General features: G+C 53.2%; 2 protein-coding genes across 54 annotated transcripts in view; both read left to right on the plus strand.

Moving 5' to 3' along the window:
- ARCN1 (archain 1) overlaps nucleotides 1–2395 on the plus strand; it is a 25277-nt gene extending 22882 nt beyond the window's left edge. For all 4 annotated transcript variants that reach the window (XM_023644915.2, XM_023644914.2, XM_070273747.1 and 1 more), the window contains one exon: nucleotides 444–2395. In XM_023644915.2, coding sequence (XP_023500683.1) covers nucleotides 444–533 — 90 coding nt within the window. In that variant the 3' untranslated portion in view covers nucleotides 534–2395. The remainder of the gene's footprint in view (nucleotides 1–443) is intronic.
- Nucleotides 2396–6894: 4499 nt separating this feature from the next.
- The window catches only part of PHLDB1 (pleckstrin homology like domain family B member 1), a 46022-nt gene continuing 29520 nt past the window's right edge, over nucleotides 6895–23396 (plus strand). For 17 of the 50 annotated variants that reach the window (XM_070273701.1, XM_070273704.1, XM_070273710.1 and 14 more), the window contains exons 1-5: nucleotides 6935–7054; nucleotides 12193–12273; nucleotides 13219–13342; nucleotides 14330–14500; nucleotides 21881–22006. In XM_070273701.1, the coding sequence (XP_070129802.1) occupies nucleotides 12214–12273; nucleotides 13219–13342; nucleotides 14330–14500; nucleotides 21881–22006 (481 nt within the window). In that variant the 5' untranslated portion in view covers nucleotides 6935–7054; nucleotides 12193–12213. Of the gene's footprint in view, nucleotides 7055–8538; nucleotides 9327–12192; nucleotides 12274–13218; nucleotides 13343–14329; nucleotides 14501–18607; nucleotides 19108–21880; nucleotides 22007–23396 lie in introns of those variants that run through there. The other 33 variants (XM_070273721.1, XM_070273723.1, XM_070273725.1 and 30 more) reach the window with 16 other exon arrangements.

A 23396-nucleotide genomic window follows, 5' to 3' on the forward strand; every position in this document is an offset into this window, starting at 1 on the left:
AAGGAGCCAGCCATATCTAGAAAATAAGTATGATAGAGCAGCTTAGTGAGACTTTTGAGAGCAAATCAAACAAATAAGGATGAGGAGTTAGAATATTGCATTTTGGGTCAAAATGTTAATTGAGCATCCTGATAGAATGTCATGAACTTTATAGATTTTATAGGGCAGGACCTGGGCAGTGGCCAGTCATTCTGGACCTTTTACTTAATACTGATACTACTCTACATCTCATCCCAACACTTGTCTTTTCTGTCTAGAGAGCAGATTAATCGTGTTGGTGGGGAAGAGTAATGCTGTGAGCTGCAGTTGTGAATTAAACTTTTTTTAGTATTTCTGAGTTACTTTTAATACTGCTTTTAGGGAATTTGTACTGAGAATTTAGTCAGCACCTTAGAGACTGACTCCTTCTGTTTGTTTACCTTACTCTTTGTTTGTTTTCCTAGGTTACCAAAGTGACCCAGGTAGATGGAAACAGCCCCGTAAGGTTTTCCACAGAGACCACTTTCCTAGTGGATAAGTATGAAATCCTGTAGTACCAAGAAGAGGGAAATGAAAAGGAACAGTTGCAGATTAATAAAGAAGAAGCCAACAGTGGCTGAAGAGTTTTTTCCAAATCAACAAGCCATTGGAGACCCTTTTTTTCTGATACAGTGCACGATTCTCTGCGCGCAAGGACCCTCAACTCATCCTCAGTGTTTCCGTGTCACAGAGACATTCTTTGGCAAAGAAATGACACAGACATAAAGGGAAAGGCTGCTATTTCTTTGGCAGATTTTACTGGCCAGCAGGAAAGCAAGCTTTCCAGAGAATGCCCCCAGTAAACACCTTCTTCTCTGCCTTTGACTAAGTTGCTCCTTTATTTTAATCCCTAAATATAGTTATATTTCATACTTAATTTGTTTTTAAAAAGTTTTCTGTGCAGAAGATTTTAATCTTTCATACTCCAAACTTCAGTTTTTTTCTTTCTATACATTCAGTCAAGCACTGGGATCATCTGTATATAGGCATTATATTTGTTTGGCACTCCTGGAACAAATTGATCTAATCCATTCTTGATTTTTGGATCATACAGGTGACTGCTTAAGGGGTGTGGGGTCTAGAAGTTAAAAGATAAGAATGTCTTATGTCTTTTTCCTATATCCATTCATCCCTCCACTCCTTTGCCAAGTCGTTTTCCTTTCAGGCCTGTCCCTCCAGTTTACAACAGTACTGTGAATCCCACTTGTGTCATTATTAAAGACAGCTGAGAAGCAGCTTTTAAATGGCACGGTCCCCACATCAGAGGAGAATGGTTATGTCCAGTTAGGGGTTTCACATCACAGGTAATCATGTCTGCTGCTAGTGCTACCCAAGCTTCCATTTCTCCACATTTTGGGTACTTCGGCTAAAACATAATGACTCACAGGCTTTGTAATCCATTCACATTCCTCAAATTCATCATCTCTCCCTTCCTGGCTGTTCTCTCTGTCATCAGTCCTTTCCTTTCCAGCAGAGACAAGGTTATGATTTTTGAGGCTGTGGGTTCAGTGAGTCTTTGTGCCAGTCTCATTGATCCTAAACTATCAAGGAGACTCCATTTCCACCACTAGATTTTTAGCATCTCAAGAGGCAGCTGGTTATATTGGTGCATAGGGATTGCTGATACATACTTCATTTCCTTCTAGCCTGCCAACATTTTTTCACCAGCCTATCTGTGCCTGTCTCTGAAATCCTCCCTTTTCTTCCTCTAAGGCTTTTCTATTGAGTGTCATCATGTAGTGGTTGTTTCTCAGCCTCATCTCATCCATTACTTTTTCAATGGGGAAGACTACATCAGTCAGCCCAGCATTGGCTTTTAACCCTGTAGGGTTGGTGGAGTTGCTGCCAGGCTGCAGCCACTAGCAGAGGGAAGACGCAGATGACTGGAGGTGACCTGTGCTTTCAGCTGGTTGGAGAGTGCTGCTGCCACTCTAAACAGCATCTGGCCTTGCCTGCAAAGAGTGTACTGTATTTGAAGCAAAGCAGTCACACACAGACGGCCATGGTGGAACTGTTTGCCAAAGGAATTGCCAGCCTTTCCCTTTCCCTTAACTGCATCAGGGAAGGATTCTTATCTCAAGCTTGGTTTCCACACGAGGTTTTTTTTGAGGAAGGGGACTGGGACAAGAAATCTGTCATGTAGTCAAGTAGGCAAGAAATCGTATTAATCCAGTTTTGTTTGAGAGTTGCTTGTCCATATGATTTTTTAAAAGTCAAGTTTAGTTTCACAAAAACTTTTTTTTCTGAAGTTACTTTTGGGGTAATATTTAAAATGAGAGACGTTTTGTAACCCTGTAAAATACATAGGGAATATAACATTCCAGTGTACACGAAGAAGGCAAATTCTTTAATCAAATAAAGAGTATTATAAAATGAATGTTTATTAGACTTGACTATCTCATACTTTGGTGTCTGCTTACTGTTTCAGAATAATGTAATGGGATCTAAGATTAAAAATTAATGATATGTTTTTTTTAAGAGAAAATAATCTCCCATCTGAGAGTATTCATTGCCTTTTCCCCATATTACAGGTATTATGCCTCCTTTTGTATTTTTCTACATTTCAGCTACACACACACACACACACGTGGAACTTTTGAATTTGATGCTACTTAATGAACTTTTGGTCTTAATTTTGTCAGGGGCAGTTGTAGAGTCAGAAAAATGAGGCCTTAATCTTTAAAGAATAACCATGGTTGGTGATATCTGGGAGCATTGTCTGCCCGGTTATACAATCAGTGGTAAGAAATAAGTGATCCAGGGATGAGTGATGGATGCCTTGGGAGCTGTTGATGATTCCCCCAGAAATTCCTTACTTTGTTTTTATTTAACTTAAAAAAACTATTGAATCTCAACAAATTCTTTGGAAGGCAGATTATTCTAATAACTGCTAAGTGGAATGAAAAAGTTTTAATTTAAATAGTGAAAGCCAAGATTTTTAATTTTTTTTCTTAAGAGAAATAAAAAGTATCTGGTCTAATGTTGCTGAAGTGTGACTTGGCTCTCTGAGACTGTAACCTTAATCCAGTGAAATGAAGCACACCAAAACCAAGCCACACCCACTGACTGGCAGCTAATCCCTCCAAGGCATCAAGCGGACTTTTTGTTGGCTTCTTGTGAGAGAGACTAGCAAAATAATTAGATCTGAATAAGCGTTCTGTTTAATGTAGGAGGCTGTGGTTCCTGCTCTGGATTAATTCCACATAGAGGGGGTAGGGAACACACCTCTTCTGTGGTCAGGAGTTCCTTTTATAAAGGATCTGTCATTCATCTACTCAGAGTAGTTTCAAACCCCAAATCTATCAACCCATGCATCTCTGATGGGAAACTTTGCCCTCCAATTAATTTCAAATTGTTCACACTGGGTGGAATCTGAGAGATTTCCATGGTTGATACAGAATAGCCTTTCTTAAAAGTTTGCATCTGGCAAGGCTCATTGGAGGAAGAAAAGTGAAAAAAGGTAAAGTCCCCATCCAGATTAAAGTCTAGAAGCAATGGCTCTACCTTCTTAGCCTTTTTCTCTAAGGTAGACAAGTGCGAACTACAACTAGTGATACTCAACATGGGTCTCAATGATGGTGAGGAATAGGGCTTCTGTTGTGTAGGCTTTAGACGAATCTCTCAAAGCAAAACCTTGGAATTAACTTCCCTTTATCATGCACATCTCTTCTTCCTTTTTTTTTTTCTGGATTTTTCTCCCCAAATCCCCCCAATACATAGTTGTATATTTTAGTTGTGGTAGGTGGGACGCCGCCTCGACGTGGCCTGATGAGCAACGCCATGTCCACGCCCAGGATCCAAACCAGCAAAACCCTGGACCACCAAAGCACAGCGTGTGAACTTAACCACTCGGCCAGGGGGCCAGCCCTACCATGCACATCTCATTTCAACCATTCTCTCCCCTGATTCCCTCTTCTTACCCCTTTTGGTAAGTATATGCAGCTGTAGAGCTTCTTTGAAACTCCTAGAAGATCCACAAGTAGGTTGGTCCTGCCCATTGCTCTTCACCAAGAGCAGACAGCATCTCTCCAAGTCTCAGTCTCACATCTTATCCTGGCAAGTTAGTGATTGATGTGGAGACAAACCTTCAGGAAAATTAGACTACCTTTCCAAACCAAGCTGTTACCCCTCAAACACAAGAGGTGAAGCAACCAGGCAGTTTTTAGAAGCTTGGGTCACTTCCCACTCCCCTCACCTCCCACCCCTCACCCAAAAGGAAGTTTTTTGCCTTGCTGTTCATAGGGCAGGGGCTCAGTGGTTATTTAGGGCCTAATCCAATTCTGGAAAGCTCCTATAGGTGTACTTTCTGTGATCAGGTTGATTACCAAATGGGCTATTTGAAAAAGAGGCATTACAAATTCAAGGCAATGAGAGAAATGAAAGTAGGTCTTGTTACCCATTCTTTTGCCCAAATGAATGCTTGTTCTTCGCAGGTCATAGGAAGGTCAGAGGACACAGAGATAGACAAGACCAGTCTTCTGTCCTTCTCAAACTTCCCACTCAGCTTGGATGTATCTTAGCTTCGAGTGGCAGTGTGGATTGTGTGATTTTTAAGACAAACTGAGAACAGAGCTTCTGCTCCTTTGCAGCTGCTGGAAAAAGGTTTGAACTTTTTCCCAAGTTGGATGCAGCGAGGAGTTACTTGGCGTCATTGCTGCCACCACACCTACACAATGATGCCTGAGTTCAGGATCCAAAGAGGCCAGAAAGGATAGTTTTCTGAGATAGGGTGTGGATCTACAGGGATTGCTTGCTGTAATGAGCAATAACCACCTCTTTCTGGAGCTGAAGGGAATACAATTTGAGAGGAGGGACAGAGGTGGGAAATGTGCCTAGGCAAAGGCAGGAGGGGTGTGGAAATCCACTCCTGACATTCATAGCCAAGTGCAGAGGGCCTTAAAAAACCCACTCTTCCTTCCACACCCAGCCTTTGCCCTCTCCCCCCGCTTCCACTTTGGAAAGTCTGAAGCATGCTTGGAAAGCTGTTTTCTGCTTTCTTCTCTCATCCTCCCCCTTTTCTGAGCTCCCAGCTGCTCGACCTCTTGCGTAACTGTGAGAGAGCACTGAGTTTTTTGATGGGCTCCAGATGTGGAGCAGGGTGGGGGCGGAGGGTGGGGGTAGTAGGTCTTTAGTCCCCTGAGTGTGCTAAGTGTGGGAACATAGGGCCTCGACACAGCAGGAGCGAGGACACATTGCACACAGCCTTTATCATGGGGTCAGCTGGTCCCTCTGTTGGGAAGACAGAAGTTGGGTGCTGTTTCAACCCCCTGCCTCAGCATCAGCTGCCTCCGTGGCAGGCTTGATTATTCCCTGAAATTCCTCCTGACCAAGATGGTAAAGAAGAGCTGGAAGTTGTTGTGAAACAGAGGTACATGAAAAGTCTCTGAGGTACCCCAATCTGAGCCCCTTCACTCAAATGCTGGGTCTTGGCACATAGAATACAACAGTTTGGGTTTTGTTTCTTTTTCTTTTACCAGAATAGCCTGAAAATCACTGTTGTGATCTGCCTCATGAAAGGTGGCCAGAATCAAAACACTTTCATGAGCCTCAAACACTATGAAGAGAGGAAGAGTAAGAGGCTTTCCCCCTGAAATCGTGGGGCTTCCTTGTACCCACATCACATGCTGGAGCCTGACTATTCGACCTCTGCTAGCTACGGCAGGTAGCTGCAAAGAGCGTCCTATCCCTCCCCCTTCTTGTCCATTGCCTGGCTCCGGTCAGCTCCAGCCTCCAGCCATGGGGGCCCCCTGCTAATGCTGGCCCTGTCAATGAGTGACCAAAGATTCCTGCAGTTCAGCCTCCTGCTGTTGCTGGGTTAGAGAGCGAGGGCATAAACTAAAGCCACTGAATCAGAACAAGCCTTGCCCATCCCAAAGAGGACAAATTATTTTCTGCTATCCTCCCCACCTGGAATTTATGCCAGCCTTGGGGGCTTTCTCTTCCTTCTTTCCGTGAGGAATAGTCTCAGGGATCTCTAGTGCAAGTTAAAGAGATGCAGTCTAGGTGAGTTCAGCTCCCTAGGGCCTCCCCAGTCAGTCTCCTGGGGCAAGAGCTGGCTTTGCAAGGTAAGGATTCACTGCCAGCGTTGGATTTCTGGGTGGGGGTTGAGATGAAGAACGACTTCAGTCTGGCTCAGTTTCTAGGCTCCTCTTAGATTTTTAGTCCCCTATTTTCTTCCTTATTAACCCCCCACTCCTACAGGGACCCAAACTACTACAGGATGGTGTGCTCAACTGTATATTTATAGCTTGCCTCCCAATTATAATCCAGCAGGTTGGGGTGGCGGATGGAGCTACATGGGGGCAAGATGATAATTCCATTCAGCTTCCCTGTGCTTTACAGTTTGCTTGGTGCTTTAACATGTCTCCTTATAGCTCTTCTTAGAAAGATCTGTGAAGCCTCATGTTCAGGGTTATCAATCCCATTTACAGCTCTTCACAGTGAGGCTTGGAATAGGGTGAGGAGAAGGGTGACAGGGGGCAGACCTGGGTAACCCTCGGCAGATGTTCTGGAGGAGATGTTGAGAGTGTGTTTAGGGCTGCCACTACGGGGTTCACTGGGAGCCCATGGAGAACTCAAGCATCTAAAGTTAAAAAAAACAGAGAGAGAGAGAGAGAGAATCTGTCAAAACATCTCTCAGAAGAGCCTTAAAGCCTAAGGGTGGAGGGTGGTCGAGGAGAGTCCGAAGGGGAAGGGGAGGGAGGAGAAGGGTGTGTGTGTGGCGGTGGTGGTAGTGGAGAGCCCAGCTGCAGAGAGGAACAAAGCGGGTGCTGTGCAGGCGGCGGGGGAGGTGCTGCTATGGGAAAGGGTGGATGGGGGGACCTTGGGCTCCAGCCCCACAAGGGCGTCTTCTCTGGCTGGGCAGGCGGTCGGGACGGGGGACGGGGGCGGGGACTAGCGGGGAGGGGGGCGGGACCCGCTCGCTCTCCTCCTACTCAGCAGGCTCCCAGGGACAAGCAACACTGTCCTCCTGAGCCTGAGGCCGCGGCGGCCAAGCCAGGCGAAGGGATCGGTGTCCCCTCTCCCGCTCCGCGAGGTAAGAGCTCCCACCACGTTTGCTGGTCCCGTTAGCTGCGCGGCTAGGACTGCGTAAGGGAAAGTCCCAGGGGCCTGGCGAGAGCTCTCAGATCAGCTCTGGGCTAGAGAGCCCGGTAGAAACCCGTAGGGGAGGAGGGGGCGCCCCAGGTGAGTGCGTGGGGGCGAGAGGCTTTCCCGGGGAGTCGGCTCCGCTGCTTTCCTGCGAGCTACCTGCTTTTGCCCTCCCCAGCCGCTGCCCGCGCCGCCGCCAGAGGGGGCCCTCGTGCTCTGCCCCCGGGAGGGACGCTCATCCTTGCCCCATCAAGACTTCATTGGGCACTCAGATGGCCAGCCGGGCGGACACTCGCCGCGTCTCGTTGGCCTGCCTCAGACCTCCCCCTCTCTTGGCGACTACAGGACTGAGAGCCCTGCACCGGGAGGGGAGGGGGTGCCCTGGGGCATCTCGGCTCCGGTCCTGGGTGGGGCCGCGTTGATGGACGCTGAAGGGATGCGCAGTCGGGCTCTGAGGCACTGGTGTCCAGGAGGGACTCTTGGGTGTGTTCAGGAAATAGGTGGCATATCTGGGGCCTCCCGGGCTCTCCTCAGAGGCCCCACGTCTTTAGGGACCTGGTGGCCGGATGGGGCACCCTGGGGGAGTGAGTCCCAGGCTCTTGCCACGCCCGCGCGGTCCGGATTCGAATCACTTGCGGAGTTCCCCGGAGCTGGGGCTGAGCCAAGTCATCCGGGCTCCTCCGGGCTGGGGAAGCACGGGCGTGCGACGGGCCGGGAGGGGCCGCGTGGCGTGGGGTTGCCCAGGCGCCGGCGGACGCTTCCGCCGAGGCGGCCGCGAGCGGGGGCTTGGCCCGGAGACGGTGCGGCCCAGCGGGAGGCCCAGGGCGCCGGGGCGGGGCTGCATTCTGGGCCCGTTAGCTCAGCCGTCCAGGAGGCTCCCGGAGGCTGACTCATCCGACCGGTCACTCACAAACACGGCCTCCCCCGCGGCCGCCACGCACGGCGCCCCGCCCCTCCTCGCCCACGCTCCCTGCCAGCCGCCGCGCCCGCAGACGGCTGCAGCCTCGCCGCGGTCACACGTGTGAGCCCTCACACACGCAGCGCCCCCGCGCTCACGGAGTTCCCGCTCACACACGCAGCCCGCACGTACCCATGGCAGCCCCTCATTCACACACAGCCGCTACATACGCTGTCCCCCACTCACGCCCCCACACACGAAGCCCTCTTCCACACACACCAATGCTACATACGCAGCTCTCCACGCGCACGCACCCTCCCCACACTCAGCCCCCACTCACACATGCATTCCCCTCACACACGCGCCTCCCTTACACACTCAGCCCCCCTTCCCGCAGCTGCCCCGCGGGGAGCGGGCGGTGGCTGTGGGGCCGCCCTTCCCCGGCCGCGCAAACAAGCGGCTCGTTCTGCCGGCGCCGCCGAAGAAAGGCCGCTTGTCCGGCTCGCGGCGGGCGGGGCGGCCCACACTGCGGCCTTGTCCCACCTGGCGGCCGCGCGGGGTGGTGGGGGCAGACGGGAGCCCCCCGGCGGAAAGCCCGCTGCCTTCCGAGGGGCGCACTTTCCAGCACCCCCCTCCACCCCCAAGTAAAAGTCCCCCCCCAACGACGCTCGTGCCGCTCCGCCGGGCGCCGTCTCCTGAGCGCCTGCCGTCTCCCCACTTCTGCTCCCCGCCCTGCCCTCAGTCGCCCTCTTGTCCTTCTACTCCCCCGTCCCCCCTCCACTGCCCTCGGGACCTTCTACGGCTTCCCCTCTCCGTCACCCCTTTACCCGAGCACCCTCTGTCCTGTCTCCCCATCTCCTTCTTTGTCCCCCAGGCCCTCTACTACTCTGTCCCTCTGTCTCCGCCAGCTCTGCGTCCCCGGACTTTCTATCCCGTTTCCCCACCTTCCTCCCGCCTCTCCCCTCCCCAGCTCTCATTTTTCCTCATCCCTCAGTCCCCCTCTTTCGTTTTCCCCTCCACATCCCTTCGTCTCCCCTTGCCCGCCCGCTCCCCCCGCGGGCCCCTAGTTTTCTCGTCCTCAGTTCTCTCGGCCCCCGCCCACCCCCACCCTGCTCCAGCGACCCGCCCACTGGGCTCCCAGCCTCAGTTTCCTTCCCTTCCCGACTCCTTCCTCTGCGGGCCGCCCTCCCTCGAGGGCGGATGTGCGCCGGGACGGCGAAGGCGGCGGCGGGCCGAGAGGACCGCAGCTCGGCCCCGCAGGCCTCGGGCCACAGCCATGCGACGCCCCGGGCGAGGCCTCGGCTGGCCCCCTGGGCCACAGGTGAGGGCCGAGCGGCCCGGTGGGGACCCGGGGAGCGCCCGAGCGGGGCGCCGCGGAGGGCCGGCTTCGCTCTGGGCCTAGCCTTGACCTGTCGCCTGGGGCCTGGACTTCCTCCAGCGCCTGACGGCTGCAGACCTTTGCGGTCCTTCCCCTGGCCTCCCTCCACCCTCGATCGGGTGCCGAGACCCCCGAGCGGTGACTCTGGGCGCCCCACTCGGCAGAGAGGGCTGGGGACAGGGTGGGGCAGCGGGTCCCGCGTGCCCGCTGGGCGCGGAGGCCGGAGGGGCTGGCCGGAGCGGGGCACCTACCGGAGCCCCGGCCTCACCCCGCACGGGGCCCTCGCTGTTGCACGTCAACTCCAGACGCCCGGGCTTCTGCCTCCCTGCGCCCAGGGCGGCGCTTGGGCGTCTGCGCCTGTGGTGCGGGAGGGCCACCGAGAGCCGGGGCTGACCGCGGCCCTTCCCTCCCTTCCCTCCTTCGCCAGCGCCGGCTCGCGCCGCTGGGGCCTTTTTTTGGCAGTGGGCCGGGGCGGGGTTTCCCAGAAAGACCGGGCGGGGCGAGCAGGGTGGGTAATTACAGCCAGGGGTAGCGGGCAGCCGTGTGGGACGGAAGCGGGTGGACCGGCGGGGGGCGCCCCGGCGCAGCGCCGCTCCACCATCTAGACCGGGGGTGGGGTCCGAGGACAGGGCGCCCCGCGCTGGCTCCTCTCCCGGCCGCACCGCAGCCCTGGGGTCAGAGCCCCGCCTGAGCGCCCGGACGCGTGGGTCTGGTGTATCTTTCCACTTCGCCTGGATTAGGTTTCTGAGCTGGGGCCACAGCCTCGCACTTCCCAATCTCTACATCTTATCTTCATGGTCTCTCCCTCTCCTTTCACCTCCTTATTCCCTTCTCTCCTCTCCTCTTATCACTCTTTTCCCCCCATCAACCTTATTCCTTTACAATCTTTATCTCTACTTGAAATTCTTTGGTGTAAATAAATGAACACACCCACGGCTGCTTCGGAGGGTGATAGTGAAAAGTGGACAGATGAAGAAACTGAGGCCCACAAAGGTGAAGTGACTTGTTAAAGGTCATGAAGCTCATAATAACTGGCATGTTTATAGTGCTTTGCACTTCACAGTGGGTCATTTAATATAATACCTGAATCTCCAGATAATCATTTTTTTTCCCATAAAAAACCCTAACAGTTTTATTGAGGTATAAAGTACATACCATAACATACACTTAAGCATACGTTCAATGATTTTTAGTATATTTACAGAGCTGTGCAACCATCACAATTTAGTTTTAGAACATTTCTGTCATGCAGAAAGAAATCTTGGGCCCATTTGTAGTCACTCCCCATTCTACCCCTAGTCTCAGGCAAGTTCTAATCCAGGCAATCTTTTTTTTTTTTTAATCATTATTCTAGTTTCATAGAGAATGACCTGACACTCCAAGAAGTTAAATAACTTGCCCAAGATCTCAGCTAATAAATAATAAAGTCAGGATTAGGATTTAAGTCTCTTACAACCCAGTCTAAAGCTCTTTCCACTAAATGATGATGCCTTTCCTTCACCATTATTTGTTCTGTTTTTCTTGCTCCCTCTTTTATATAAACTCCCCATTCCCAGCCCACTCTCTCTTGCCTTTCCTCTCTTAGAGAATGCTGAGGGATTTCCCTGAGTCCAAGAAGCAGTACAGCAGTCTATCCCTGGAAATTCTTCCTCATGATCAGATCTCCTGGGGAGGTGCCAGGCCAGCTTGGGGCTTGGTCTAGGTTAATGGCCTTTGCCTTCCTTCTTCTCAGGCAGACTTGGGGTGGGCCCCAGGCCGTGTTCCGGCCTCTCTTCCGCCAGCTTGGGTGGAAATGGTGACGGAGATGATGTAGTCCAGGTCCGGAAGGGTGGAAGCTGGGAGAGTAAAATTAGTAACTCTATGGCTGAGGCCCTTGGGCCCCACTGCCAGGGTCAGGCACTCCTTGGAATGCTGGCTCCTGACCCAACTTCCTCCCTAAGCACCTGGTAGATGGCTAGAAGAGAAAGTGGAGGAAAATCCCGCCTTCCTGGGTCTCCCTCCCTACCTCCAGCCACACTCTTCTCAGCTTTCTCTAGTAACATTTCAGTAGCAAAGAGAAGTTTCTCACCTTAGCAAGATGGTCAAGGGATGGGCAGGTGGGCACACGTTAGTACACAAAGGTCCTTCCTCACATTTCTCAGGTACCAAAAAATGTGACCCAGGGAAAAAGGAATGGGTGGGGAGGAGTTCAAGTTCTGGCTTTGAAGTCTATTTTACTCTTGATCCTAAAGACCTAAGCTTCCCATAGTATCAAATCAGATTAAGAACCCAGGAGTCTTGTATTCCCAGTACTAGCCACCACTGAGGTTTCTTTGCTGATTGTGTGGGGGCAAGATTGCTTTCTAGGGAAGAGAGGATGCAGGAGTTGAGACAGAGAGAGATGGCAAGAATGGTTGAGTTTTTCCTGTTGTGTCTCCTTTAAGAAAACATCCTACTGAGACCCCTGGGAAAAGAGACAAAGGGAGAAGAGGAGAGGGAAATGTTGGGGGAGGGAGCTCCTGCTCAGCCCTGCCACCCACCTTCTGGCTACCAGTGTCCTTGGAGGGGGTTCCTTGGATTCGACTTTTCCCACTAAGGTAGATTTTCCCCACCTTGCTTAAGGCTCCAGATGTCTGAGGGTCCTCAGCAGCCAAGACTTAGGTCCTAGATGTCAGAAGCAAGACAACACAGAAATACAGGTTGGACCCTATAGGGCTTTTTGTGTTCATAGTAGCAAAAGTCAGGACGGGCATACTGTGGTATCTATGTGTGGATGGATTCTTTTCTGTCCTGGACTCCCCACCTCACCTGCTTTCTGTTGTGTCCCCAGGAGCTCTGGAGCCCCAGGACCATGGACACTCTCAACAGGAGCCAGGTAGGCCCTGGATTCAAGACCCAAGCAATGGTGCAGGTGAGTGGGGTCGGGGCATGGGGCAGGAGGGTTGTTGGTAAGGATGGGTTTGGCTCCTCTGCCCACCTGTGGTCCTAGCCCCAGGAGGAGAGCAGCAGTCCCTCTTTGCCCCTCCCCAGGTGCCAAGCCTATTAACAGCTAAGTCTGTATCTGAATCAGGTTAATTGGTTCACCCAGAAAATACGCTTTGAAAGTCAGGAAGCAGTTTACAGACTGACCCTGGGCTGTAGCCCTCTCGTGATCCATGCCCCTGCCCTGTCTTGTAATTTAGTTTAACAGGGACAAGCAATGGCCAAGTGTTTTGCTGTGGACAAGTCTACAGGGACAAGTCTTGATTGACCGTCCTCTACAGTACCCCCTCCTCTTAACCGGTGCCTCCCTGCTCTCCTTACTTTCTCCCTGTTTCCATCTTTCTTTTTTTTTTTTTAAAGGTTTTTTATTTATTTTTTTGAGGAAGATTAGCTCTGAGCTAACATCTGCTGTCAATCCTCCTCTTTTTGCTGAGGAAGACTGGCCCTGAGCTAACATCTGTGCCCATCTTCCTCTAGTTCATAAGTGGGACGCCTGCCAGAGCATGGCTTGCCAAGCGGTGCCATGTCCACACCCGGGATCCAAACCAGCGAACCCCGGGCCTCTGAAGCGCAATGTGCGCACTTAACCACTCGGCCACCGGGCGGCCCCTCCCTGTTTCCACCTTAATAGACAAAAGGGGCAGTTAAGCCAAGACTTGAGATAAATCCAGTGGGATGAGAGTTAGTGTCCTAGATTCAGATCTAATTACAATTTAGTGGGATAATGCTCTGTGCAAGACAAGCCTTTTGACACCCTCAGACCTTTTGGAGAGGGCAAGTGCTGGAGAGAGTGCTGGTGTGACTGGGACTAGGGTGGTAAGGTGCTGGCCTGGAGTCTCTAATGATGCTCATCCCTCACCTCCACTACCTGCAGAAAGGACCCCTGGACCTGATCGAGACAGGCAAAGGGTTGAAAGTGCAAACAGACAAACCCCATCTGGTGAGCCTGGGCAGTGGGCGACTCAGCACTGCTATCACCCTTCTGCCGCTGGAAGAAGGTAAGTCTGGAGGTATCCCACCTGCCACTTCTCTGTCCTTATAGATATTCCTGCCCTGGAGTCCAGGCATGTGTTGGGGCTCTTCTGATAACTGCTGGCAATGTTTACCTCGCCCAAATGGGAGGCCATGCCACCCGACCCCACCAGCTCGTTTCCCTTGTCTCTGCCTCCCCAGCCTGCCTGCCCTCTTTGGTAGATAATCTGGCTCCATGACTGGGATTAAAGATCAGTTTAGAAATAAGGAGGAGAGCACTGAAACAGGAGAGCACATAGCTCTTAGCAATCAGTGTGGCCAAGAAAAAAGGGGGCCCCACTCCAGGGTGATGCCTGGCATGGGAGAAGGTACCAGTGAAGAATGGAGAGATGAGAGTGGGGCAGTTCTCCCAAGATAAGGCCCTGGTATAGGGCTCTTCACCTTGCAGCTTCTGCCCTTCCTCTCTTCTCATGGCTGCCCTTGTTGCCTGGGTGATACTACATTCCCCACATTCCCCAAATACCAGGCCTAGGGGCTCTGCCAGGGGGAGGGGCTGTTCACACAGAAGCAGTGAGGGGAGGCTGCACTGAAGAGAGAGGGAGTGAGGGAGGGCAAGGGCTGCAGGTGGCAAGGGAGGGAGAGAAGAAGGAGCGAAGGAGATTTAGAAGAAAAGAAAGGGGAGTATGATGAAGGGGAAAAAGGACTTAGGGAGGGGGCGTTGGAGGAACTAAGGGAAGAGCTGCAGAAAAGAAGCCCCCTTCTCTACTGTGTCTACAGAGTTTGGATCCCACTGTACCCTCTGGGCCTTCCCATCTCTGGGCCAGAGTGTTCCCTGTCTGCGAAGAGCTTTGACCCCGTACTGCCTCCACCAGGCTCAGGGGCCCAAAAGGGGTGGCCAGTGACTCTCCTTGGAGTAGGAGGTGGAAATATATTTCCATCATGGCCCTCTTTGCTCTGTCCCTGCCTCCTTAGCCTGGACAACCCCTCTGACTCAGTTTACCTCCTGTCTTCAGGGAGGACAGTGATTGGCTCTGCGGCCAGAGACATCTCATTGCAGGGTCCAGGCCTGGCTCCAGAGCACTGCTACATTGAGAACCTGCGGGGCACCCTCACCCTCTACCCTTGTGGCAATGCCTGCACCATTGATGGGCTCCCTGTCCAGCAGCCCACCCGGCTCACTCAGGGTAAGGTTTGATACCCCCAAAGAAAGGGGGCGTCTGTTTAAAAAATTCTTCATAATAGGTACAGGGGAAGCCTGCTGTGGTGGTTGCCATGGTAACTGCCTGAGTGGCCATATTGGGGGTGGGGTGCTCAGGTGCATCTGAATGTGCCTAAACAACAGCCCAAACCCCTCTAACATCCAGACTTAGCTTCAACCTGCTTTTGCTTCTCTGGTCTCCCCTACCCTGGCCTCCCCGCACCATGGGGAGAGAAGAGGTTTCGATTCCTGCTATCAAAGGGCATGGGGAGTGGTGTGGTGGTCGTTTGTGGTTGTTAGGGGAGAGCAGTTGGAGCAGCAGTGAGGGAAACAATGCGTTGTTACATGATGCTGGAGAGGAAATTGTTCTGAAAAGCTGTAGAGGTCAGGGAGACGAGGACAATATCCCCCAGTGGGGATGGGGCAAGGGCAAAAATCTGATGGCAGTACGTGAGGACATGCCCACTCCTGTTGATTGTTGACATTAGCTTTTGGGTCATGAATATGGTTACTACCCTGTTTCCCAAAGCAAGAGGAGGTTCTGTTGTGTAAGGTAGCTCTAAAAATTGGGCCCCTAGTTACTATGGTAACCGGGCAGGTAAAGGGTCCGTCCAGGTGGCACTTTGACAGATTAGTTGTGTTTGTCCTAGGTATCAATTATTCAGTGACTCATCATTTTAGGGGAATGAGGGAAGCAGATTTGGGTTGGGGGTAGAGGTGGAGTTAACATGAAGATAGGAGCTTTGGGCTAAGCCTGGCTCTGAGTAGGAGGACTGATGTCCTGGCATTGTTTTCCAGGGACCCTTAACTCTTACTGGCTGGAAGCTCCTTTGCGGTGGAAATCCCACTCACTCCACTGTTTTCCTCTCTTCTTCTGTTCCCTTGGGGTCTCTTTAAATGCTACTCCCTTCACAGCTGACCCAGGAGACCCAACCTTGCCCTATTCCTTTCTTCTCACCCTTGGGAGAGTGAGGGGGACAACTGACTTCAGGGAGGCAGGTCTGCCTGCAGAAGCCTCCTCTAGGGCTTCAAGTTCTCTGACTCTGGATGAGAGAAGGAACCCCCATAAATTGGGGCTTTGGCTGTGATGCCATCGGGTTCCTGACAGTCCTCTTCAATCTCAAAGAGAGCATCTTCCCCGAGATTTGGGTGCCTGGAAGTGAAACAGTAGAGCAGCAAGGAGGGGTAGGGGCAGAGTTCAAAGACGGCTGGAGAAGGAGCCCAGTCCTTACTCCCCTGGCCCCAGTTCCCTCACATTCGTGGGCAAGAACATTCTTCCCCTGTGTGTTATGAGCAGGGAATAGGAACCAATGCTCTGTAGGCCTCTCATGCCCAGTCTTCCCAGTGCATCATTTAGTTCCCTGAGAAAAGGGAGAGCCTGGGCCAAGATGGAATTCTTAGGCATTTCCTGTGCCCCCAGTGACTCCAACTCTTCCCCAGCCAAAAGCCCACCCTGCCAAGTATGTACCCTCCCACTTTCTTCTGACCCTAAACCCCCTTCCCTTTTTCTCCCTCCCACCCCCATAGCCTTCTTGTCTAGGCCCGCCTGTCTCAGAAGCTTGGCAGCCTGGGGAGGGGTAGGCAGAGGCACAAAGGAACGGGTGTTCTGTTCCCCAGCACTCCCCCTCCCCTGGGCTCCAGGAGCTAAGGGTTTCCTTGTCTCATCTCTGGAGCAAGGCACCAAGCCCAGCCCTGCATGGCCCCACTCCGGACATTCTTGGGAGTGCGTTTCCCTGGAAACTGGGTGGCTCGGGGGTGCATGTGCTATCTCTGTGTGTCTGTGTAACTAGAGTGTGTTTATGTATCTCCGGATGTGTTTGTGACTCTGGGCTTGTGTATCTCTATGTTTGTCTCTTTCCTTGTGTTTATGGATCAGAATGTTCAAGTAGGGGGCAGGGGTGAACTTAGGACTGATGGTACCAAAGTGTCCATGCGTGTACTCCTATGTATATAGGAGAACTCATTGGCTGCATGCCTATCTGTGGCCATATGTGCAAGAGGATCATTTTCCCTGTCTTGTTTCTCTAATCCAGCCTTGTAGAGGGGACCCTCCTCTTTGCAAAACAGAGGGCTACTCTAGAAATAACAAGAAGCCTGCTCTGGCTGGGCCAGGCCTTAGATGCATCATTCTGGGCACTGTGCCAGCCATAGGCAACTTGGAGAGGCATACGTCATGTCATGAGGAGCAGAGATGGCAGTGACAGGCTCTTCCAGCAGGAATATGCCTGGGCCAGGGGCAGGGGGAGGCAGGCAGAAAGCAGATGCCAACATTTAGCTAGAGCTGTGGACATGGAAGCGTGAAGTGATGGTGCCAGGAAGATCCTGATTCCACTCCCATACCCGTGTATCTTAGCACATCCCACACTGCCTTCTTCTGTACAGAGCAAGAGGTGGAGCTAGGAATAGGACCAAGGAAATGAGGAGGAATCTCAATCTGGGTCTAGGCTGCCCCGCCCTGGGACCACGCTGCCAGACCACATGAAAGATCTGGGAGGGGACTAAGTAAGGGAGGACCCAGAATGCCACACAGCTCAGGGCCCAGGCTGTCTAGACAGTAGGTCCCCATCCACCCCCAGCATTTGCTGCCAGCCCTTGTCTCTACGCCTCTTTCACTCCCTAAGCCCCTCATTGGTGGGTAGGGGCTTGTGTGAGGGCCAGCAGGGAGGGCTCCCTGGAATGTGGATGGGGAACCAGGATTCCTGGGTTATCCTGCTGCCTCTCTCTGGGATCCAGGACACTGAGCCTCTTCCTCTCCCACCCAGTTTTCAGTTATTCTTTCTGTAAAATGGGAGTGAAGCCTCCAACTGTCCTCTGTTATAAGGCTGATAAAGAGCTTGACTAATAAAGCTCAAAGGAAGGAGAGAAAAAGCAAAGGCTCCTAGCTCCCCACTTCTTGTGCCTGCCTCCTGCCCTGTTTCTCACTGGCAGGCATCCTCCGTGTCTGTCTGGGTTTGTCCAGCTGGCTGTCACAGTTTCCAGACCGATGAATCACGCTTGAGGAAATACTTTTTTTAAAAGACTCTTGCTATTTTGCATTTGACTCTATATTGTTCTTCCTTTTTCCTTCAGAAGGGGAGTAAGATGCATATGTATGTGTGAGCGTGTGAGTATGTGTGAGACGTATAGCAGTGTGGGTAGGTGTTCAGCAAAAATTGTTTGATTATTTCTCTAAAGAGATTGACTTTTGATTTCAGAGTCTCTCCAGGGACTGAGTAAAAGGATATGTGTCTGAGTGAGTGTGTAACTAAGAGGGGCAGTTGGTGCCTGTGGGATTGTTATGTGAGAATAAATGTGTGTGAGACAGGGCTTGTTTAACTTGGGGGGGGACGGGACTCTGTGTGACTCAGAGTGTGCACAGCTGAGCAAGTGGTGTGTATCTGAGAGAAAGAGTGTGGGGCCGTGTGAGCTCTGAGCATATAGAGTGTGTCTGTGAGAACACAGTGTGTCCCTTAAGGTTCTGATGTCCCGAGCCAGATCCCTGGAATAAGAGGAACTCTCTGGGGCCCAGGCTAGGTGGTAGGTATTTGTCTGGCCCAGAGCCTCAGCCTGACCCTGGAGGCTCCAGAGGCAGGTGGCACTGTGTTTCCCAGATGGAAAGGGTACCTCACTGGGATGGGAGAGCTCTTTGCTGGGGCTAGCACAACTGGTGGTTGTGGTTGGGAAGAGGTAGGGTTGGCTTCTGGAGCCCACAGGGCAGTGGGATGCCTTGGAAGGGCAGTGCCTTGGTCCAGCCTAGGTCATGGGGTGAGGTGAGCTGCTGGGAGTGGGGCCGGGGTGGGGGTGGGGGCAAAAGAGGAGGTATTTGGGATGGAGGCAGAAGCTGGACTCAGTTGCACAGAGCACTGCCTTAGCCTGAACTCCCAGCCTGAGAGTGACCATGTCACAGTGGCAGACTGAGGGCCAGAGCTGGACCTAGTGACCTAGCTGGATCCCTGGGAGTTCCACTCTTTGCTCTAATATATGGAGCTCTGGAATGTCAGAGCTTAACCTCTGCTGTCATTGAAGCCAAGCTCCTCACTCTGTAGCTAAGGAATCCAAGGCCAGAGGGTGGGACTGGCCCAAGGTGACCAGCCAGTCAGAGGCTCAAGTGGCCACATCCCAGCCCTCTGGTGACTTCCTACCACAGAGGGCTCCCAGTAAGACCCCGTTTCTCCTCACTCCTGCCTCCTGGCTCCTCACCCTCTGGCCCCTGTATTTACCTCATACCTTTCTTTCTGTCACCTCCCTTGAACCTTTCCTCCCTGCCCCACTTCTACTCCTGCCCTAGGCGCTGGAATCCCGAGCCCAGCCGGCTCCCTCCCTGCGTTCTCCCGCCCCGCCCTCTCCATCCAGCTCCCCTCTCTTCTCCATCACTTCCTCTTCCCCTCCTCCTCTTCTTTGTCCCTCCCTCCCTGGCTCCCTTCCCCCGCCGCCAGTGGCCAGCCCGCCCCTCCTCGGGCATTGGTGGCCGCTCGTAGCCTCGCTTCTAGCTGCTCAGAGCTTGGAGCCGGCGGCGCGGGAGGTCGGCCCGCCCCCTCAAAGGCCCGGGGCGGGCCGGGGACCTGGAAGGCCCGAGCTGGCGGGGGCGAGCGGTCCGGAGGTCCGGGTTCGGCGGTGAGTCCTCAGCGCCGGGCCAGCCGCAGCCCCCAGGCAGCCGGGGCTTGGAGAAACCCGGGCTGGGAGGGGCGTCGGGAGGTGGGGTGCGAGGAGGGGGATGGGGTCCTCGGCCCCTCTTTGGGAGGTTGAGGCTTTGAGACTCAATTGTGTGAGCCTTGAACATTTCTGAGGGGGAGGTCTGGGCTCGGAGCCACTCCTCGCTGGGTGGACTTCATCTTGCCCAGCACTAGACAGTTGCTCCGTGGGACTGCCTCCGGATGGCATTGAGGGGTCTTGGTTATGATGATGGGAGCCTGCCTTATGGCTAAGAGGGGTCTCTGGTGGAAAGGGCCAAGGCCCTTTCTCCCATCTTCCCGTCCCCTGAACCTTCCTTTGGCCAGTCCATTCTATTTGTGTGGCCAGCTAGGCAGTGACTATTGCTCTGTGAGTGTGTGAGCATGTATGCCCGTGTCTGTGAGTCTGTGTGTTTCTGTGAGTGTGTATGTGTATGAGCCTGTGTGAAAGTGTGTGGTATTTCCCCTCTGCATCTGTTAGAGATGGGATCCACCCTCTCCTTTGCCCTGTTTTTTTCCCTCCAGATGTGCAGCTCCTCTACCTACCTGCACACAGCTGGGCCCTGAGCCCCTTTAGGCATGGAAGGCACAGACCACAACTTTGCCTGGATGAGAAGGGGTTCTTGCATTTCCTGAGTGGGCTGACCTTTGGAAGTGTGGGGCAGGAGTGGTCAGAAAGGAGGTTTCTTTCCAGAAATAGGCTGGTCAGGCCCCTGGGGGCATGGGACCAGAGTTGGGGCAATGTTTGGGGCCCCTGAGTGCAAATAGAAAGTTAATTTGGGCAGGAGCTGGGCTGCTCTCAGTCCTACTGCCCTCCTGCTGGCTCTATTAATACAGATCCAGCTCTGCTGCCTGGCATCACCTATTTATAGCCCAGAGGCAGCATAGCCACACCCCCTGTGTGGAGGAGGTTGAGGGGCAGAGGAGGGGGCTGGGAACTCACAGCTATAGAAGCCAGGGCTGAGGGTCCCTAGGTGCCCACAGCCTCCTTGGGTGGGCCTGGCATTGATAGGCTGGAATCCACCCAGACTCCCCAACTCCTTCCCAGCCTGGACTGTGTGATCAGGCTCCCGATTCCCCCTCACCGCACCCCTGTCAATCTAGGGTTGAGTGGGTCTGTCTAGACCCTGCAAACTCATCATTAATTAGCTTGTTAAATGGCTGAAAGGAGAGGGAGTGACCTGGCAGGTCTCTTTCTGAAACAGCTGCGGTTGTAATTAGGCGGACGGTGTGGTTGGCTATTATTTATTCCGGTTATGATTACTCTGGGATCAGCTCCTCTGATTGGAGGCTTGGCAGGGAAGGCTCCCTGCTCTCCTAACCACCCATCAACTTTTAGAATTGTTGGTGCCCGCCTGCCGGGGAGGGCCTGTGGGTGTGCCAGAGAAGTGGGTATCTTTGTCCACTATGTTTATCTGCAAAAGGCTTCTCAGCCTGTTAACCCTCCCACCCACAGCAATGCCCTGGGTTCCAACAAGAGGCTCCTGAGCTGCTCAGTGGGGGGCCTCCCAAGGTACCCACGTGGCCTGGGATGCCCCATGCATTTGTGGCCTTCCTGAGCTGAACTGTCTCAGTGTCCAGGAATGTAGACTTCCTTGCCAGTCTTAGCTCAAACTGGCATGAAGCTTGGGGTGCCAAGGCACCAAGTTGGGTAGACAGGAGCCTGGGACCAGGGGTGTGGACAATTAGAAGAGTGGGTGGTAGAGAACCCAGGGCTCTGGCTTCTCCCAACATAGCGTCTTTTGCAGGAGCCCTCGAGCACCTGGTGTGGCCAGGAGGAGGAGTTCTGCCAGCCAGGCTTAGGTGCCTGTAGGCACACCTGCTGCTGTGCACACTCCTAGTACCACTGTGCACAATCCTAGTGCCGCTGGCTACATTTTCTGGCTCCCACATACCCTCCCCCTTCTGTGCACTCACACTTCCTGGGCAGGATTGGGCTTGTGTCTACTGCCTGGGAATGCGCTTGTCTGAGGCTGAGCCTGTTGGCCTAGGCTTGGCTACATTCCAGGGGCGACCAAAGATCAGGAAGATGTCAGGCCAGAGAGTGCTTTATCAGAGAGAAGGGGGGTGGTGGCCACTCCCTACTGTCAAGAGGGTGGCAGCTCTTCTAAGACCACATGACAACGGAACGAGTCAGAGCCAGAAAGGAAATTTTGGTTCCTGCAGGGGCATCTGGCTGATCTATGGTTTTTCCCTGTTTCCTATCTCAGAGCTTTTTTGTGATCCTGGAAGTTGCTGCCTCTCAAACTGACCCTGCCACTCAAGGGGCAGATAGATGGGTCCATGGGTACAGGTTGAGTTGGGGGGACATGGGTGTCTATGTTCTCTGAAGAACCTTCTCCATTTACAGAGCAGTTTCACGTACACTGTTGAATTAGCTCTGCAAGTCAGTGGTATTGTCTTAATTTTTCTAATGAGGGAACTAGACTCAGGGAGGTGAAGTGACTTCACCCAGATTTCACAAGTAGTAAGAAGAAGAGTTACGACTAGGACTCGGATCTTGGGACTCACAAACCAGTGTGCTTTCCACTCTGCTCTGTGCTGTGGAGCTCTGCTGGTCCCCGTCTCAAGCACAGGTAGGGTGAGGTGTGGACTGTGTGAACACTGTGAGTGCAGGTGGGGATAGCTCTTTGGAACCTGAGGTGAGTCTACTATTGCTGCAAAGTGAGGGTTGCTTCAGCCCTGCCTGCCCTTCCAAGTGCTTGGTTTCTCCACAGGCTGCATGTTGTGCCTGGGTCAGTCCACCTTCCTCCGCTTTAACCACCCGGCTGAAGCCAAGTGGATGAAGAGCATGATTCCGGCAGGGGGCCGGGCCCCCGGGCCCCCCTACAGTCCTGGCCCAGGTAGGTACCCAGTTGGGGCAGGGGGTTGGGTTTATGGGAGCTCCTGGACAGTCCTCCTCCTTGCCCACTCCAGCCATGCTCCAGCCATGGTGTCAGGGCAGGACAATATCCATGATCTGGGCTTGCTGCCACCTGCCATGGGCTGCTGGTGGAGAGTGCCAGGCAGTCTGGCCACTGGGAGAGATCCAAGAAGTACTGCTTGGCTGGAATTAGGGAGTCATGTGCTTGAAGGATGGAGGGCTCTGCCAACCAGAATCCCACTGCCCTGGAAGATGCCACCTCAGTGTCTGCAACCCTGACCCTCTTGTGTCACCATGAGGGAGCCTCACCCTTCAGGGTGGCCTGATGGGGCAGAAGGAAGCATTAGGTTGAACCCCTGTAAGCTCTGGTGGGTACCACCTGCTGGTGATCGTGTCTTTGGGCCCTGCCCCACCCCCAGGCCATGCCATGCCAGCTGATGACTCAGTGGAGCAGCTGCAGTTTGTGTGTGAATTATTGATCCCCAGAGGAGAATTGGTGATTGTCCCAGGGAACCAGCACAGCCCTCCTTACCCCAACTGCCTAGAAGGTGGGGTATAGACCAGGAGGCTGCCAGTGGGCTTACCACCCCAGACTTTGTACAGGCATTCAGAGGGGTTATGGCATGACAGGTGTCAACATGGTACTGAGACTGGTGGACATGTATGTCAGGTATATCTAACAGGGTGGCATCAATGGCTTAAATGGATAGTCTGGGGAGCTGAGGAAAGGTAGTTGGTCACTGGCACCATCAGTATCCATGGCAACCCCTCTGACTGTGGTCCTGCACAGTCTGCATAATTTTGGACTCAAACTCAGTCTTGCAAAAAAGCCTTTGTAAGGCTTTCCTTCTCCTCCTCCACTCCCCAGTCTTTTCCAGCCTTGGGGGGCTCAGAAACCCGGGTTCCCAGTCCATTCCTTGGTTAGCTTTACCTTGCCCCCACCCTAGCCTTGCATGCCACTCCCTCAGCTGTTTGGGGCAGTGGTTCCAGGGACTTCTGGTTGGTTGATGAGGACTGGGGCAGGGCAAAGGCAGGCTTTTGCTGGCGTGGCTTAATGGGCTAATTGGAGGCACTGAGCTGCACCTAGTTTCTGCCCAGCCTTGCTTCCAGGAACTAGCCATCGGTGCCAGGCCCCTCCCTTGCCTCTGATTGGACAAAGTGATGCAGTACACATACCTCACTCAGCCCTGGAGACTTTGTGTGTGTGTTTTCCTGGATCTCGGCTCCTGTGTTGGGAGGCTCTAGTGTCCTAAATGACTGGGACCCCCTGGAACATCTGGCCAGCTCCACAGATCCCTTTGCAGAATATCTACCTGTCCTTCCTGAAGGAGAGGTATAGGAGGTTAGAGAAACCAAGGCAAGGAGGAACC

Source organism: Equus caballus, chromosome 7 (genome assembly GCF_041296265.1).
Source record: "Equus caballus isolate H_3958 breed thoroughbred chromosome 7, TB-T2T, whole genome shotgun sequence".
Taxonomy (NCBI): Eukaryota; Metazoa; Chordata; class Mammalia; order Perissodactyla; family Equidae; genus Equus; species Equus caballus.